The sequence below is a fragment of the Austrofundulus limnaeus genome, unplaced genomic scaffold (assembly GCF_001266775.1).
Source record: "Austrofundulus limnaeus strain Quisiro unplaced genomic scaffold, Austrofundulus_limnaeus-1.0 Scaffold187, whole genome shotgun sequence".
Lineage (NCBI taxonomy): Eukaryota > Metazoa > Chordata > Actinopteri > Cyprinodontiformes > Rivulidae > Austrofundulus > Austrofundulus limnaeus.
The window spans coordinates 768,520-782,964 of NW_013952589.1; the positions used below are offsets into that span (position 1 = coordinate 768,520).

Here is a 14,445-nt window from a genome sequence, read left to right on the forward strand (position 1 = left end):
ACATACACACATACACACACACACACACACACACACACACACACACACACACACACACACTTGTCTGGTTCTTGTTTTGAGCAGATACAGACCAACAGGTCATGATCAGGTGTGAGAAGTGAAACGGTCCAAAGAAAAACTTCAAAAAGCTCCCCTGATCATAAAAACTGGATTTATTAGAGCAATCTAAATGCTTTTAAGATATATTTTTCCATTTCTGCCTCAACATATACATCTTTTTCTGGACAAGAAAGGGGCAATAAATTTAAAAATGTGTCTGAACATTAGCTTTGAATGAGAATAAATAAATGGGTAACAATAGATTTTGAAATTAAAAGCTTCTAGCTGCTTATTTGAGTTTTACTTTTCTCATTTTTCAACACATTTTTCTTACTTTTGTTATTAAATAGTAAATATTATCTAACTGTCGAAAAAAAGCAATCATAACAGTATTTTTTTGGCCTTTTTATTCTATAATTGCAAAAAAWATATTTATTAACTCAGCTTATTACACTGAGTCTCAAAATTAACTCAAACAAAACAAATATTTTATTCCACTAACTTTAACATTTATAACATTTGCTTTTTTACACTCAAGTTTTATTTTGTATGTGGGAGGTCAATTGCGTTCACTGTCTTCAATGAACGCAATAGACAATAGGCTTCACTTATTCTAAATTTCTTCACAAAAACTTGCTACTGCCCACCAAAACCAAAATAAACATTCAGGAATATAAAACGTAAAGCTGAGTRTAAATCACAATGAATAATAGCACAGAATCAATCTAATAAAAATAAATCTAGAGTCGTTTATGATCACACAGCTACGACGTATAAAACATTTCCCACAGTCCTTGAATGCGTCACAGCCGCAGGTTTTAAAGCACCGACTTCTCTTCCTCTGTTCAGTCATCATCAAACCCGACAGGTCGAGACAAACTTCACTCTGTCTTCACGCAGGCTGTGCATGGTGAGTACATTCTTTACACAATTTCATCACACTTTAAACTCAGTCTGAGAAAAACAAAAAAGGTTACAGTGTCTTTTTTTTTCTTTTTGTTTTATTTTATTAAGCGCTTTGTGTAGTTTTCCATCCTGAAACTCGCGCTCGTGTGTTATTATTATTAGTCAGACTAGATGAAGGAACACAAACCGGTCCACAAATCACAGGCTTGATGCACATTTGTCTAAAAAAAAAAAATAACATTTACGGAGCTTAAACGTCAAAAAGTGCGTTTTTAACTATTTAAAGTGAGTTGCACTTTAAAAACAGCTGGACACAGCTGAAATTGATTAAGTGTGTTAGCTTAAGCTGTCATTTTATGAGCTAACAGTCTGTATCATAGAACAAAAGGCTTAGAAAAAAGTCAATTATACATTTTTATGTTTTTATTTAATCTCTCCTCGTATGTTGTGTTACAGAGCAGTTATTATTTATATTTTCACAGTAAAAAAAATACTCACAACTTATCTGCCATTGACARTATTGTCCTGACCATTGAACATGGTCCTGGCATCATAATAAAAATACAAACTGCATAAAACTGACCATAGTAAGTCTTGAAATATAGATTTGGGGTTATTACTTGTGCATTATATTAAAAACTGCTTTTTTTWAAAAATCAAGTAGTGTTTCGGTTTTTAAACAATGTGCTGTAAACAACAAAGAAATAAGTTCAAATCAATGATGTCTGCTATGATTTTATTTTGTAAAGCAAAGTGCAGCWGAGATAAGCACAGTTACATAAAAAGTGCAATAAATGAAGTGCTGTGGGTGAGTAAAGTGTTGAGAAAAGATTTAAAACCTCTAATCCTAACATTAAAAGACGTGTATCTGTAGATGATATCAAAGGTATGTCTCCRTTTAAAAATTCACAGTTTTCTAACTGTTGGTTTCACTTGTTTGTGGTTTGTCATAAACACCTGTATTACACAGGATGATAGCAATGTAAACAATGTTTTTGGTTATTTGGATGTGATGAGCTCGCCTACCAGACTGTAACGTAACCGTTCTGCAATTAATAATCATCCATCCAGTCACTGGTGCCGATGTTCAAGAGTCTCTGCGAGGGGTGGGGTACACCCTGGACGGGTCACAGGGTCACATAGAGCCAAACCACCATTCACCCATTCGCACTAATTAATTTGACACACATGTCAATGCATGTCACCAGACTTGTTTGTGTAGTCTGGCATTTAGCCTAATGTGCATGTTGTTGGTCAAAGCCGGAGTACCCAGAGAAAACCCATGGTTGCACAGAGAGAACATACAAACTTCACACATAAAGATTCCTCACTGGGATTTAACCGGCAACCTTTTTACAGAGAGGCAACAACTCTAACTGTGACACATTTTTACTGCAGTTAATGTAAAATAAAAATGTTTTTCCATTAATTAGATTTATTTTGTTTGTTTAATTTACCTTTATTAACACCAGTGATTAACATTAAACTATGTTTAGCCACATAAAAGTCAATAAATTATTTTCAAATAACAACCCTCAAAATATGTTTTACCTTTATATAACATTGTTATATTTAAATTATAGCACACAAACTCCTTTTCGCACAACAAATTAGCTTAAAATAGCAATTTTTTATTTGCCAGAGTGACAAACGTCTGCCTTAAAATGACTATTTCAATCAAATGGATTATATTTGAAAGATTTCACTTCATGTAGTGAATACTTCAGGACGTGATGCATTGTTAAAATCTTGCTCTGTGGCCGCAGACAGCTGGAGAACCTCTGCCCTAAATCTCGTTCCTTTTCGACACAGTGTTAGGTTTTAGCGACAGGATCATTATTGGGTGCAGGTCTGTTCTGCTCYGTTTGAATGAATCCCCACTTCTGGGCAACTTTGAGTGTTTGGGTTGTTGTCAAAGGTTTCCGGGCCCACACATGGAGCAGCGGTCGAGAACAAAGATCGCCCTGATCTTTTGGCTACTTCAAACGACTYGCGCTCGCTGCGCTTTGATGGCGCTCGCCACTGACAGCGTTTGACTTTCTGATGAAAGGTTTGTGAAAGGTCTCCAGCGTTTGGCACACTGGCACCGACCTTCCTCACATCTCTGTGTGCGTTTGAGGAGGGCTGGTGGTGACATTTTAAGGAGGTGGGGGATGGTTGGAAATCAGCGGCTTCGCCTCGTCAGATGAAACTTCTCATCCTGGAACTAATGTGACCTGAGACACCTTCTGTTCATGTTTCTCCTTAGAACATGGGGAAAATATTAGATGTCCTTTCAGCTGTTTTAAAGCGCTCGAGCTCGATTTTGTTTAAAAATACCATAAAGATTAGCCGCTTCTAACAATGGTCTGTTTTAGTATTTTTCAAAACCACTTTAATTTAAATTTAAATGTTTTATGACAAAGAGCATAAACACACTAATTCCCTAATCACGTCACAGATATGATTTTAGGTCAGAACTTATGGTTTTCTGCATCTGTTATTGTCACATATTTGAATTAACATGTGCATCCTGYAGGAAGTGACCAATCTTTTTAAATCAAATATGCACCAAAGATGTAGGAAACATTGAAATAAAGTGTTGCCTTTAATGGCATAAATAGTGTTTTAGAATAAGTTTCTGAAACACTGACACTTTATCAGGTTGTGCAATATTGTTCAGGTAAATTATTTAAACCAAAAATTGCTTAAAAACAACTATTTCTTAAAATGAAAGTCTCCCAAATTACTTGATCTGCACTGACAAGTTCAAAAACTACATCTGACTTTCAAATCAACTCAGCATTGGATCAAACATAACGCATTCTCAAATTTAGAGGAAAACACATCACATCAAAACGTCTTCCCTTCAAACTATCTTATTCCTCAGAGCGTGTTTTATCATGCTTTAATGAGTCACTGTTTTAGTGGCATAGTTTGTGTGTATTTCTGAGAGAAAGAAACTCTTAATTTTTTTTATCTTAAATCAGATAAATGGTAGCTGTCAGATGTTTGAACCACAGCTGTATTCAGCACTGTTGTATTTTTTGGCAATTAAAATAGATTATTAAACCCATTTTCATAAATGGCTCTTCACTAAACACAGTTCATACCTGCTGCTGAGTGGAAGTGAAACATCAAGCTTTAATTATATTAAATAATTAATTATAATAATACAAATAATTAATTAATTATATTAATTATAGTACAGATGATTTTTCTTTTATGTTCTGACACAATTTCATTACATTTTCACTGTTAACTATATATTTATACTGTGTTAAGTACTCATAAGTTTACAAGTTGAGTACCTGATATGACACCAGTTTAACTGCTGTTGATATCGTATTTATAGATAACATTTAATTTATAAAAAAGGGTTGAATTCTGCTTAGTTAAGCAAATTATTGCAGTGCCTTTATGGTTGTGTTGATACAAGTTTGTAGAAATAAAGGAAAGCCATGAGTCTACTCAATGTTGGATCTAAGCAGCATAAAATAATACTTGTGTCATTTTTATWCTTTGTGTTTCTGTTATGTGGTTGTAAGAAAATAACATCTCCTCTATACTTATCTGATACTCCAGCACACAAAGCTTGATCTCCAGCAGGTCGCTACAGATTTATAGGTCAAGTTGAAACATGTTATAGCATGAACAGAGCAACTTTAAAATGCCATAAATCAAAAACTTCAGACTGCCTCATTGTTATTGTCATTATATTGCATTTTTTTAATTTAATGGGTGTAAAAGACTTATTTTTTCTAACATKTGCTTAATGTCGTCATGCTTTAGTATTTTTAGAAGAAAAAATACAAATGTACTGTACATGGCAAAATACAAATCAGTGCAGAAGTAGCCTAAAAGAATATATGTTGTTCAGACTGTACAAAGCAACAAAAAACTCAATTCCATCCATCCATCCATCCATCCATCCATCCATCCATCCATCCATCCATCCATCCATCCATCCATCCGTCTTCACCCACTTTTTCCTTTCCAGATCTCTTTTTTCTTCTACTCAGATGGAATTACACAAATAAAAATTAGTGTTTTTTTAACCCACCTAGTCAAAAATCAATTGCAGACACGTTTTGTTTGAACTTGAGTTGAACCAGTCTGTGTCACCAAAGTCGAGGTTTCTCCCTCGTAATGCTTTGTTTTGGTTTCAGCTGTTCTGAGACGTTTGTTTACGCTCTGTTTTTAAGCAGGTGAACTGCATCAGGTCAAGATCAGGTGTCGGTGTCTAACACTGCTGAATATTCCTTGTTTGTGCCACATGAAATCAGGTCATTGTCCATCTGTTCTGACTGCTGCAATTCTCTGAATCCGATCAGACAGTTTATCCCTACAGGTGCACTTTAGACGTCACCTGAATGGTTCCGTTTATAACACTAAAGTATTATGTGTGAAGTACCTTCTTTAAAATGTTCTAAAGCGCTTTACAATAAGGTATTAAATGAGTATGGTCAGCTGGATGTTCATTTAAAAAACAACAATGTATTAATTAATTTTTAAAGCAAGATAATTGTGAAAGCTTTGTTTGCCTTTGTTGTGATTCTAGTTGCAATATTTTAATCTGCTGAGAAGCAACAGATAAAACCCTGACTGGTACCTCAGAACCATTCATTGCAGTATTCAGGGTGAGTGTAGACAAAAGTGTGCATAACTTTTGGAAAGTCAGCAGAAAATGACCTGATTCTTGAGATCTTGAGAAACAAGACGCAACATGTTTGACCTGAGCATCAAAACAGAGGTTAGAATCAAAGATTCTTCTTCCTAGCTGTGTAGGTGATGTTACATAAATTTTTTTTTTTTTACCAAAATTAGATAAATGAACACTGGAGGAAAAACAAGACAATTATTGCTTTGTTATGCACACCTAGAGACAATTTAGAGTTACTAATGAAACTACCATGTCAGTTTTTGGTCAGTGAGATAAAACTGGAGTACCCAGAGACAACCCACGCATGCATGCGTACTCCATACAGTAAGGCAGCAGGACGGGGTGTGAAGCTGTGACTTTCTTGCTTAGATGTGATAGGTTTAACCTCTGCTCAGCTGTGGCACTTGACCTCTGATTGTTTGGACTATCTAAAGATTCAGATTGCAAAGACAAGCTGTGGGTTGAATGCTAGTGTCTTTGGATTTTATCTGCATGTAAGACAGTGTCTTCTGCATAAAATGTAATAGAATATTTTGTAGTCCTGAATACGTTGACTGTAGAGAAGTATGCAACAGGTGAACAGTAGAAGATTTTCATGAAACGTGAGCATTACTAAACATCTGTATGTCATGTGCAAAACAAAGTTATTGGAGGGGTCCAAAGACACACCCCTGAGGAACATCTTCTTTACAAACAAAGCCTGAATTTATCTTGTCTGACTAAACTTTCGCTTTAGTAAAATGTGATCCTCAGTCAGGAAAAACTTTAAATCATCATCAAAAATGCTCCAAAGCTTGTTGTTTTAAGAGTTATCACAGTCACTGACATCTTTATGGTTGCTGTAGTAGTGTTTTTCTTTTCTCTTAAAACCTGTTGTCTTCAAATAAAATATTAGAAAATAAAACTTTTAAAGTTGTCCTCAGATTAGAAACTACCTTAAATAGCTTGATATTGAGTAATTGGGCAAAGTTGGATACCATAAACCAACTGTAAATAAACTAATATACTTTAATGAAATTTTTGTTGAAACCTAAATAAATTTTGCACAAACGTGAATTAAAATGATAATTAGGTTCTATTGGACTAGAGTTTGGTTGAATTGGACTGAGGTGCTGTTGGTCTGTCCTGTTGTCTCACAGTAAAGGTCCTGAAAACTCGATTGGAACCTTTCTTTATATGTTTCTGCAGGCATGAGTGGGTTTTCTCCCAGTRCTCCAGTTTCTAACCCCAGCACAAAAACTTGCACGTTAGATTAATTGAAAAGGCTAAATTGCCCTTAGTTGTGAGTGTGTGCTTAAAGTGTGATTGTGTTCAGTAAGAATTTAATTGTCTGAGTGCCAAAGGGTGAAATGATTTCTCATAAAACATTAATGCTTTTGTTCAAATAAATGTTTCTGTTTTTTTCCTTTCCCGCCTTTTTCAAAGTGTCGAGCAGCCCTTGTTTTGATTTGAGCGTTGTTTTTCAGTCGTGAGTTTACAGCAGCCTCACTAAGTAATGGTTACAGGCAGGAAGTGTGGTTGTACTTTTGTAGCTTGAGCACCGGAAGTTGTACTCCTCCTGTGTGAACACAACAGGCTCAACATGCATGAGGAGCTGCAGAGGGAGGACTGCAGCTTTATGCTTTTTAAAGTCGCRCTTGAAGATGTCAGTGAGGCGTGTGTGCAATTGTGTCAAAATCAAGATTGTGTGTAAGTATAGAGCAATGTTTAGGAGTATATAAAGTTTAAATTGATATTTGGAGTTAGGTCATCATTAGATCTATAATTAGTACATTAAGGTAGCCTCGGTTAATAAGGTTACTCAACCGATACAACCACAGTCACAGAACAGTTTATAATCATTTAGTAACCAAATATAAACTATATTCATCTTTTGATGTCAAAAGTACATGAAAATTTTTAAATATTGGCTTCACTGTTAGAGGGGAGTGTATGTTGTAAATTGGCTGCATTTATGATGCTTTTCTAGTCTTTCTGACAGCTCAGAGTGCTTTACTGTACAAGCCACATCCACAGCTTGGTGGCCACTTGGGGTTGAGTGTCTTACCCAAAAACACTTAGAGATGTGGGTTAGAGAAGCAGGAATCAAACTGACCTTCCTCCTGAGCCACATCCACCCATAAATAAAAAATAATAATAAATAAAATAAATTATTCATCCTTCCATTATCTGCCACTTGTTTTGGGTCGTGGGTCAGCGGTTTAGCAGGGGAGTGAGCAGAGGCCCAGACATCACAAATCTTCAGGGAGGAACTCAGATTATTCAAAGGTTTATTGGCAGGACCAGGGTCCCTCGTGGGGTTTCTTCCATTGTTTGACTCACSATGTTCTTTGTCTGTTGTGTGTTTTGTTTTTTGAACTGAAGTTTTATTGTTGCACATTTATTCACAGACTTCACAGTCACAAAAATCTGCGTTGCACCACGAATCCTTCAAGATGCACAAATTTATTTATTTATTTATTTATTTATTTATTTATTTATTTATTTATTGGCTTATACCAATTTCTGGGTTTTGAATAGCTCTGACTTGCTGATACCACATTTCTTTCAATGAACTCACCCATACAGTCATGGAAACTTATGACTTCAATGATTTGCCTAAAACTACATAATTACCACAACATTTATTTTTAATACAGTTTCATATAAAAAATGTAATTTAGGGTTTAAATTTGGCACTGAAGACAAAAAGTAGCTAGAAAATTATAATCTAGAACAGTTAATCTTTACTACATCAGGTTTCATGTGATCTTCTATCCATAGTTCCTGACAGGTGAACAAACTACTAAATGATTAACTGTTTCACGTGCAGCCCAAAAAAGTCTCCAAACACCAGAAAAACAATTGAGATTTGTCACTTTTTGGTTAAAAAATTAGCCATAGAATTTTGAAAACTGGCTAAATCTAGTGATAAAGGTGCTTCACAACACTTCCACGTCCTGTTCAGATGGTGCGTTCGTAAATAAATTTTGTTCTGACTGTTTACAAACCAGAAAAAGCTTTTTTTTCCCTTGTTTCCAGTTTGAGCTGATCAAGGTGAAAACTGGCCGATACTGGTTTCAGGCCAATCACTCGGTGCATCCTTAAACAGGTAGACTTATAGTGGACAGATAGTCCAGTGTACAATCGTACAGACACAACAATGAATTAAACTTCAGAAGAACCGACTATAAAAAGCAAAATGCACTGCAGAGCTGGAGGCATTTTTGAACTTTAAGGAGGTTTTTTTTTTTAAATCATTTTACATATATTGTTAAGTGTTGTTTTGACTCTAACCCATCCAACTGCATATAAAACAATGTTTGCCTCACTACCCATCAGTAAGCTGCTTACATGAACAGTAGCACATTTTTATTTTCACAAAATGTGCATTTTCTGCTGCTACTCTGCTTTGCAAAGCTCTAGGCATTGAATTTCCTTTTTGATGACATTACAAAAATGAAATAAAAAATCGTCACTTCTTCATGCCTGACTGAAAGATGGTCAGCTCTACTTGCAGAATCAGACCCATGCAGTCATATATTCATCATCTGAGTTTAGTATTTCATCCCTATTAATAGTCAACTCTCTGAGCCACTGCAATCGACACTTACACACACACACACACACACACACACACACACACACACACACACACACTGCTCTTCAGCTGGACTCAAATATCACATTGATCGTCACCAAATCGCACACCACCAGGAAAGGAAGCTTGTTACAGGTTGTTGTGCTCCTTTTCATGTTTGATCACGTAAACAAAAATGTTGTATATCATTTTAAGCTGACAAATATAATTGCTGATGYTCACATTTAAATTTCTGAGTGGGTTAATTTTTTTTAGTTGACGTTTAGCAGGGTTATTTGTTATCTTGCATTTGATTTTGGGGTTTGAATAAAAGCCACCCCTTTCCTGTCTCTTCATGCAGAGGTCTATATGTGAAGATATTTATTTGTTTATTTAGTTTTATACTGTGCTTTTGACAGCCAGCTGGAGCAGACAGGATTTCAGCGTTTGCAGACAGATCTTGTGGTTACAGCGTCACAGATGATGAAATATTTGCTTCTTCCTCTCGCAGGTTATTTGATCTGACAAGTGCAGAAAAAAAAGAAGAAAAAAAAAAAAGAAGAAGACGCAAACTTCCTCTCAGCCTCCGCCCCCTCCCCTGCCAGCCCATCTTTCCTCTGGGGGAACAGGAGCAGATCGCGTGTGCTGCAGCAGAGAGAAGGTGCCTGACAGCAGCGCTCTGACAAATCTCACCTCCTCGAACTCAACGACAGCGAGGAAGTCATTGGAAAGTTTTCCTGGAGATTGTTTGGATATTTGAGCTGAGGTCAGAGGACAATTAGCAAACATGTCACCGTTCTTGAGGATTGGGTTCTCCAACTTTGAGATAGATCCTGGTTTGGCCTACTATGAGGAGGTGTTGAACCCTTACTGTGCWGTGTACATGAAGGAGGCCATTGACACAGGTTAGTGAGCATAAATTATTATTCTGCAACGTTAAATGTCTTTTTTTAGCTTATTGAACCTTCAAAAAAACTAGTGATGTCATCAGCATAAGACATGCTCAGCAATCATTGATGGACAATTTCAAAACAGTCCTGACTGATTATTTACATTTTTACTGAACGTTGGAGGCTTAAGAGAAAGATTTCAGGATAACTTCATTACAAAACCAACTTTAGTTTTGGTAATGAAATATGTGTCTCATTTGTAAAACTTGTGGTTTATTGTTTACACACTTTAGCCAAAGCATTAGTGGTTTGATTACCAAATGGTATTATCCTGTTTACCATCTTAAAATATATTTTAACCAATTTTTTTGTGTGTTTTTGAACTGCTTGTTTCCATCATTTTAGGCTTTAGAGACTGAGAAAAGCAAAATTTGAAATTTAAAATATGGTTTAATTTCTGACCTTTACCGTGCGTTGGTGTCTCATGTGGCYACATAATAAGCTTGTGTTATTTTTTTAGTTTTATGAATCACAAATATTCCCCACTTCATGTTTTACCAAGACTTTCTTGGAAACAATGAATTCCCCTGCTATCGAGGAAGTCCTGCTTATGACGTTCAGTTATGCAAACAGTGTGGCTGTTGGGAATGAGAATGCAGAAGTGTACAGTATGTTTATTTTTAGTCTAAGATTTTTTTGTATTTTATGATGTAAAAATGTCAGTAGCAAGAATAATTTGACACCTAACATGACCATAAAGGTGACACTGACAAACGTCAAAGATTGCTTTCAGCAAAAATGTACATATTTTTTGGACTTGGAGATGTATTATATTCTTACCAAATTTAAGGGCTGAGACCTCACTTAGCAGCACGTTATTAGGTGTTCATTATCTGATAATCTTAAATGTATCAGTATTATTAATTTTTTGTTGGTTTTGACCAGCATAAAATCCCATTGGCGCTACGACATGCTTCCATTCGGGGGGCACCGATTGCAGTTTGTGGCCSACCACCGATCTATAAAAAGCCTGACCTGCTGATACCTATTTTTTCTTCATAGAACTGTATACTGTACTGTCTATAATGAATACTGTCAGGTGTTAAAAGATCATAATACACCTTCAACGGTTCAATCTTATTTTATTGAAAAATATTGAGCAATACCCTTCAGAGAATACAAACTTGTTTTAACTGGACATGAGGTAGTGCTCACAGCAGAGCAAAAGGAGACAGTGGTTGATTTTCAGACCTTTGCAGAGGTCAATGTGATTGGTGGATAATATCAGCTTCTCAGCTAAGTATCGGCTGATCACCGATCTCCCAAAATTAAAGAAATCTGCCGGCTGATTTATTGGTGCAACCCTAGCTCCCACGAAACAAAAAGGTTGTATTTTTTTCTGATACCTGATTGCGACAGATTTACATGCCATCTATGTCAGGTCCTCAAAGGATGATTTTCAGAGTGAAAAAAAATTCATATAAATTAACTAACTTGACTTTTACTTTTAAAAACATCAGCATCTTGTTAAAGTAAATGTGGCTCTTTGGACAAATAAAGTTGATGCCAGTTTTTGTTGTGTTCGCATTCAGAAAATGGAGTTTTACACCGAAATATTCAAGGAATACAAAAAAGTCTGTACTTAAATGTCAGCCTGCTTATTTTTTTTATTAAGATCCTGTTAATACTTTACACAACTTTGGAAACATACCAGCGTGATATCAGCCACRCAGCCTTTATTTTTGGTCTCCGTTTGTCTATCTTTAACCACTGGTGAGTAAGAGTGCAGGATAAAGTTTAAAACAGAGTCATTAGGAGGAAAGAGGAGGGTCCTTGTTTTTCTTTTCCTCTTTGGTGAAACCGCAAAGCTGAAGTAGCAGAGAAACACAAGTTTCTGCACAGACTATTTCTAAGCAACAGTCAATGGTACTACGTCACTTAGTTTCATTTCACTTTAGTTTGAAGTCTGAATGAGTTGAAACCAAAAAAATAGACTTATTTAGTAGACAGAGCTTTAAACGTTTCTTTGTTAACGGTAACATGAAGCTTTTGCCTTTTTCCACTCACGCCTCAACAGCACGGTTCAACTTGGCTCAACTCTGTTCAGCACGGTTTGGGTGGTTTTCCATTACACTTCAGTAACAGCTCTAATGGGTGGGTTCATTGCAAAGTGGGGCGATCCCAGAATCCAAAAATTGATGCCACACGCCTTACCAGCTGGTGGTGGTTATGGTCCATTAAGCTATTTGCCAGCCGCCATCAAACATAGAAGAAGACTCTGAAAAGACATGCAGCACAACAATGGAGGACATGGTAGTGTTGTTGTTGCAAATGGCAAATCAATTAAATTCAGTTCAATTCAAAAATACTTTATTGATTGTGTTGTTGTGAGAGCAGCTCTTGTGATGCAACCAGTGACTCCAACCCCTAACCAATCACTGGCCGACAGTCTTCTGACGTCGCGTTTTCAGGCCAGCACTTCACAGTGACGTACGTCCTGGAAAAAGGGCTGGTTCCACAGATCCTTGCTAATGGAAAAGCCTTGGAACCATGGAGAGCCAAGTCAAACCATGCTGTAAAGGCGCTAGTAGAAAAGTGGCATTAGTGTTTAAAATCAGCTGCTGCTGATGATGAKGATGATGGTGACAAACTTCAAAGCTGATCAAGAAAAACTAAAAAACTCCTTCCTAGCAAGCAGGTGATTCATGGTTTTTATTCAAATTACAGACACGAAAAGCCTCGTAAACAGCATTCCCTTCAAAGTTGTTTCTCTAGAGTTTGTTTTTGTTTCTGTATGTTACTCTAAAGTAAAAGTTACACTGAAGTGAAACAGTTAAAACCCTGTAACCTTTTGATGTTGTGGTTTTGGTTTGTGAAAATACCTGAGTGGTCAGTCGTTCTGCTTCYACTGTAACAGTTTTAGAAGCATAAATTTATTTTAAACTCAAGTTGTGATCAAGTTATGGGCTGTAGTTTTTCTTAAAAAAACATGCCTCAACTAGGGTTGGGCAATACTGAAATAAAGATTTATCACAATTAATTGTGGCATTTAGCCAATAAYGTTGCAAATATGATGATTATTAGATGACACTTGTGTGAATCCAACCTTGTGGCTTTGGTCCATATTTCTTGGCTTTCCTTGAACTCCAGTTTATGTCTCTGYTTCAGGTGAYTAAACAAGTTTGAAGTGTTTGGTTTAGCGTTAGCTTCTCCATGCAGCCTTCCACTATTGGGCTCACATGYGTGCCTAATAGATGGTGTGTCACACACAAAAATACGTCATCACATTAATTGCAAAATGAGAAATATTTATTGTTGACAGTTTTAYTGAYGATTAATTGCACRYGTTAMGATTTTGCCCAAGCCTAACCTCAACTTTTACYAACTAACTTACTTATTGCTAACTAACTTATCCTCTTATTGACAGAGATAGATTTGTCTCCCATCAGACTTAAGAAATCTGTTTTACACATGAACATTTTATAATACTGAGAAACCATATCAAACTCCTGGTAAGCTCCTCCCACTGCTGCACACGTCAAGTACAAACAGAAACAACACAGTTTGCAAAGATGGATGTTTATTTTGTTGCTATAACTTCCAACAGACGGTCGGTGAGGGAACTGCACTGTTCAGCCGCAGCCGCCTGTGTCTCAGGGCTGTCTCCTCCATGCACAAAAATTGTCCAGTCATCTTTCACTAATTCTTCGACTCTCTTTACAAGTTTTGTTTGAGTATTTATAAGTTTTGCTGAATCAGTTGTACTCCTCAATGGAGCAGCTAAATAAGAGCAGTACATGTCAGTCACTTTTCTACAAAAACGCACCCTGACCAATCAAACAATAATGGGTTCAAACACTGAGAGAAAAAGTTTCTGTCTGTGGGTTGTGCACAGCACAGGTTGTCGGAGGTGGTGTGAGAACAAAAAGATGAACTTTTCGTCACGCAACCACATCAGCAAGGAAAAACATGTGCCACTTCTGTGGGAGTATAAATACACCTAAAGTTACTTCCTTGCTTAGGTAAATACAGGGACTTAAATTTTTACTTACTGAATTCATTTACTTACCCAAATACACTAACTACATATGTTACTTACTTCTGTTATTGTTACATACCCACTTTGTTTACCAACTTATCATGTTCCTATTTTAATATTTATCTGACAACAAATTGTATGCACCTGTTTATATCTTTACTTACCAACTTATCTAAATTACTGACTTAATCAACTACTTATGTATTCTCATACTATTTATTCACTCAAATACCTAATTCACTGCTTATGTTCTTACTTTCATCTTTACTTACAGCAGGTAAAATAAGTGTTGAACACGTCACCATTTTTCTCAGTAAATATATTACTAGAGGTTCTAATGACATGAAAT

General features: G+C 36.2%; 1 protein-coding gene across 2 annotated transcripts in view; it reads left to right on the forward strand.

Moving 5' to 3' along the window:
- The window catches only part of prkcq (protein kinase C, theta), a 44,402-nt gene that overhangs the window by 12,690 nt on the left and 17,267 nt on the right, over positions 1-14,445 (forward strand). Inside the window, exon 1 of one of the 2 annotated variants that reach the window (XM_014018235.1) lies at positions 9,613-10,072. The exons of the other annotated variant lie outside the window; for it this stretch is intronic. Coding sequence (XP_013873689.1) covers positions 9,955-10,072 — 118 coding nt within the window. The 5' untranslated portion in view covers positions 9,613-9,954. Of the gene's footprint in view, positions 1-9,612; positions 10,073-14,445 lie in introns of those variants that run through there. 2 annotated transcript variants of the gene reach the window in all.